The following is a 5,000-nucleotide window of genomic DNA, read 5'->3' on the forward strand; positions in this document are numbered from 1 at the left end:
TCCTATAGATAGATCGAAGATGACGTCACTCAGGTCTTTGTTATTGTTTTTTGCCATCCGCGTTTATGAGTAATTCTCACTAGACTGTATTGTCCAGACTATAAACGATCATGGTTACACACAGTTTTGTGTGTTGGCCAGCTATACTTCCGGATGGTGATGTTGTGAACTTCTTAGCTAAGTGCATACTATCTATAACATTGAGTGAGTGAGTTAGTGCGGCTATGTGGTCTCGTGGTATGACACTCACTTTCGGATCGGATGGTCCTGGGTTCGAGCCTCGCTCGCTCGGCGCATAGTTGAGTCCTTGGAAAAGGCTCTTTATTCACATTCTCTCATCGTACTCAGGTGTAAAATGAGTACCTGGTCATTAACAGCGTTGTCTCTGTCCAAAAAATGGTAATATTATCGCCTAACAGGCGTCATGTCACGTCCTACATGCTTTAAGCACGTTTAGTGGATATTGTTCTATATAAATAATAAAAGCTCAAGTTTAAAAAAAAAACCCTCTCCTCACCATCAGCAGCAAAATCGTCACATTTGTTACGACACAATATACATTTTTCTTTTTCAGATTTATTCTGTACATCACCACAAACTTTGAATAATGATCTTTGTTTAATTAATAAGAACATAAAGTTGTTTTGTGGAGAGCTTGTTTGAGTTTTAAAAATCAATTGTTCTGCTGGGTAAGTCTGCCATTTTGGGAAATTACTGAAAAGAATCGGTAAGGAAAGAATTAAACGCCGAGAATTGAAATCTAATCAATAGATTAACCTCGCCACAATACCGATTTCAGAGGATTGGTCAAAATTAATTGATTAATTAATTAATTAATGAAGCCATAATGCCATGTCGTACCTCTTTGTCCGATGCCATCACCGAGGCAATCGTTTGTCCGACCGGAAATGCCTCCGTCCTCGTGATTTGGTAAGCAGGTCGTGTGAAGGTCGGTGCGTTGACGTTGGAGCCTTGGACGTGGACCGTCAACAGAGCAACCCCGTACCTGGATGGGTTGTCCACTTGGGTTGCCTGTTGAATGGAATTAAAGCATAGATATAAAATAAACAAAACAAGACTCAACACTTCTCTCAAAAAAACAAAAAACAAAAAAGCAAAACAAAAACAAAACAAAACAACAACAAAAAACAAACAAATCCCTCAAAAAAGCTAAAATGTAAACTAAAACAAAAACAAGAACAAAAACATTAAACTAACAAGGAAACAAGAAGAAAAATAGAAAAAAGAAACAAACCAAAAAAAAAAAAAGCCAAAAAAACACCCAAGAAACAAAAAAAAATCCAATAAACAAAGAACCAAAAAATTATCCAAAAGCTAGAAATTACCACACCCCCCCCAAAAAAAAAAAAACAACAAAAAAACCCCAAAAAACAAAACAAGAAACAAACAAGCAAACAAGAAAAAAAATACAAAAATAAGACAAAGAAAAAAAAAGAAACAAACGAAAACAAAACACCCCCCCCCCCCAAAAAAAAGGAAAAAAACCCCAAAGAAATATGCAAAAAAAAAACAAAAAAAACAGGCAAAACAAACCCCAAGAAAGCCCTCCCCCCCAAAAAAAAAAAAAAAAAAAAAAACAAATAAAAAACATAAAACAATCCAACAAAACAAAAAGAAGCAAACATACAAAGCAACCCCCCCCCCCCCCCACCCCTTGACCAAAGACAAATAAAACAGAACAAATCAACAGCTAAAAAATACAAACCCATAGAACCCCCTCCCCCCCCCCTCCCCCCTCCCGCCCCCTCCCCCCCCCCAAATAAAACTAACCAAGAAAATGGATGAAACAAACCAAAACGAGGCGATGGTAACGATGACTACTTACTTGCAAGAGCAGATAAATGTTTTCCTGAGTGGGTCTCTTGCGGAGAGTGACATTCCCTGATGTAGCGTCTATTTTGAAGAAAGTGTCGCTTTGGCCGGCTGCGTCTGTGGATTCTGAGAATAGTAGATAAACACACAAATAGATAAATGAATGAATAAATAATCAACTAAATAATAAAATCATGAATTAGAGAGTTAGAGAGCGAGAGAGACTGAGAGAGAGAGAGAGAGAGAGAGAGAGAGAGAGAGAGAGAGAGAGAGAGAGAGAGAGAGCTTTAATTGTATAGAGGATTGGGCGCAATATAAATAAATTTCATTATTATTATTATTATTATTATTATTATTATTATTATTATTATTATTATTATTATTATTATTATTATTATTATTATTATATATATATATATATATATATATATATATATTGGAAGATCCAGGGTACATAAGCGGCGCATAATTGAGTCTTTGGAAAAGGCTCTTTACTCACATTCTCTCACCGTACTCAGGTGTAAAATGAATACCTACCTGGCCGTTAACAGCGTTGTCTCTGTCCTGAAAAAAACACCGTAATATCGCCTAACAGGCGTCATGTCACGTCCTACATGTTAAGATTTGCCGTTGGCCAGGGACACTATTGTAAAGCGCTTTGAGCACGTTTAGTTAATATTGTGCTATATAAAAGCTAATTTTTTTGTTTTGTGTGTATGTGTCAAATCAAGAGGACACGATATCATTATCTGGCAATTTAAAAAGTCACCGTCATAGTAGTCTTAGAATAAAAACGTTAACTGTATAGAAAAAAATTTATCATAGTAATAATAATAATAATAATAATAATAATAATAATAATAATAATAATAATAATAATAATAATAATAATAATAATAATAATAATAATAATACACATTTATACAGCGCTCATTCTCGTGTAAAACACAAGCTTTGGGCACTTTACAATATACATTATCAATTTTAAGTGAAAAAAAAAAGATAATTCATAGTATAGCCAAATCAAGGATTTATATCGTCAATACAAAAATACAGTAAAAATGTGTCTTGAGATTCAAGATGTAATTATTACTTTTCTGTCGTGGTGGGGAATGGAATAGTTTCAATATAATATTAATAAGATGTAATAATATTAATGTCACTTAATAATAATAATAATAATAATACTAATAATAATAATAATAATAATAATACTAATAATAATAATAATAATAATAATAATAATAATAATAATAATAATAATAATAATAATGATGATGATAATAATAATAATAATAATAATAATAATAATAATAATAATAATAATAATAATAATAATAATAATAATAATAATAGAGCGTGCTGCAATTCGGCAGCGTGCTAACATCCAACGAGTACTGTAGTTTAATTTACTATTCTCTATCCCGCACTGATCTAACCCATGCAAATGAATCGTGCAACCAATGGCTTGTAGTCTCCTACGTGTGTTTGTTTCTAATCTAACAGTCTGATAAATCAAATTGGTAAGGTCTCACGGTGTTGTAATGGAAGTACATAAGTACCTCGATCTGATATTGCATGAGATGTTGGCGCTATATTAGTGTGCAGCATTATTATCATCAATATCATCATCATCAACATCATCATCATCATCATCATCATCATCATCATCATCATCATCATCATCATCATCATCATCTTCATCATTGTAATCGTCGTCATCGTCATCATCATACTCATCATAATCATAACTACTATAACGACATTTTAACTCTTAAAGACACACGAAAACAACAATAATACTGCCGTACTCTGGAAAAAACCCATATTTGAAAATTTGGCCAGAAAACTCGTCCTTCAAATATCGATCGATTTAAATGACCCTCATATAGGCAACAACTCTCAAACCTGGGACTTCTGAAGTCCCAGGTTTGAGAGTTTTTGCCAAGATGAGGGCCATTTAAAACGATTGATATTTGAAGGAAGAGTTTTCTGGCCAAATTTTCAAATATGGGTTTTTTTCCAGAGTACGACAGAATAGTCAAGTAAATTCACGAGTAACGTGGTGATAAAAATTGATTGAATTGGTTAAGGTGTGTGAAATTTGAAATACAAGTGGAAAGGTAATCAACTCGGAGAATAGTCAAATTCCTGTCGTGGTGGGGAATGGAATAGTTTCAATATAATATTATTATCGGGCATATCGAATCAATTAGCATCATCTAATAACAACGTCTAGCTCATTAAGGTTGGTCATAATAATATATCAATGCAGAAAAACCTTCTTCTCCTCCTCCTCCTCCTCCTCCTCCTCCTCCTTCTTCTTCTTCTTCTTCTTCTTCTTCTTCTTCTTCTTCTTCTTCTTCTTCTTCTTCTTCTTCTTCTTCTTCCCCGCCGTCTCCTCCTCCTCATCTCCTCCTCTCCTCCTCCTCCTCTTCTTTCTTCTTCTTCTTCTTCCATATCGATTAAAGCACTGTCTTCACAATCTATCGTAACTCAAAGACACCTCTATTTAAATCAAAACTTCTATTTAAAAAAAGTAAAAAAGCGAATAAAATTCATTGCCACACACCCGTAATGTGAGGACATGCAACAAATTTCACACTTTAAAAACTTCTACAAAATAAGCTGAAATGATGATAAAACTGATGAAGAAAACTGTAAAATTCACTAACATATTCATAAACATTGATTAAAAAAAAAGCAGTTCTTTAGAGCTATTAGGCCCATGGCGTCGGAGTTTATCCCAGTTTCGATAGCTTGAAATGGGCAATAGCAATTGCTTGCCACTCTTTGGATAGGACGCTAGTCTATCGCAAGGTTCTTTCCGCCAGATCTAAACAATCCAGCTAGCCAATCTCGACTTCACAAGGAATGGATTTCGGTGTCTTTGCTTTTGAAGCGAGTGCTGGACTATCGGGATCGCAAAACATTGATAAAAAAATTAATTAAAAATTACAACCTTTCGAACGTGACCATAAGATCCCGTCACCTAGGCATTCCACGAAGGAAGAAAGATATTACAACAAACAGGATAGGATGTCTGATGTCAATAGGAATCAGCCAGGTTGTCCAAGTGAGAAAATTAGTTGGGGGAGGGGGGGGGGTGTAATAATCTTGCCCAAGGGAAAAACCCCAACAAAAACGAAAGCGCCTGAAGCAGGGCT

The 5,000-nt window shown here is 34.6% G+C and overlaps 1 protein-coding gene across 13 annotated transcripts in view; it reads right to left on the reverse strand.

The window, feature by feature from the left end:
- LOC144980856 (protocadherin-19-like) overlaps positions 1-5,000 on the reverse strand; it is a 130,492-nt gene that overhangs the window by 17,659 nt on the left and 107,833 nt on the right. For all 13 annotated transcript variants that reach the window (XR_013646976.1, XR_013646977.1, XM_078928720.1 and 10 more), the window contains 2 exons: positions 1,847-1,959; positions 862-1,032 (listed from right to left, as the gene is read on the reverse strand). Coding sequence is in view for 11 of the 13 variants with exons in the window: in XM_078928720.1 (XP_078784846.1) it covers positions 862-1,032; positions 1,847-1,959 (284 nt within the window). In the remaining 2 variants the exon portion in view is untranslated. The remainder of the gene's footprint in view (positions 1-861; positions 1,033-1,846; positions 1,960-5,000) is intronic.

The sequence above is a fragment of the Berghia stephanieae genome, chromosome 10 (assembly GCF_034508935.2).
Source record: "Berghia stephanieae isolate SIO BIC M18660-M18661 chromosome 10, UCSD_Bste_1.3, whole genome shotgun sequence".
Classification (NCBI taxonomy): Eukaryota; Metazoa; Mollusca; class Gastropoda; order Nudibranchia; family Aeolidiidae; genus Berghia; species Berghia stephanieae.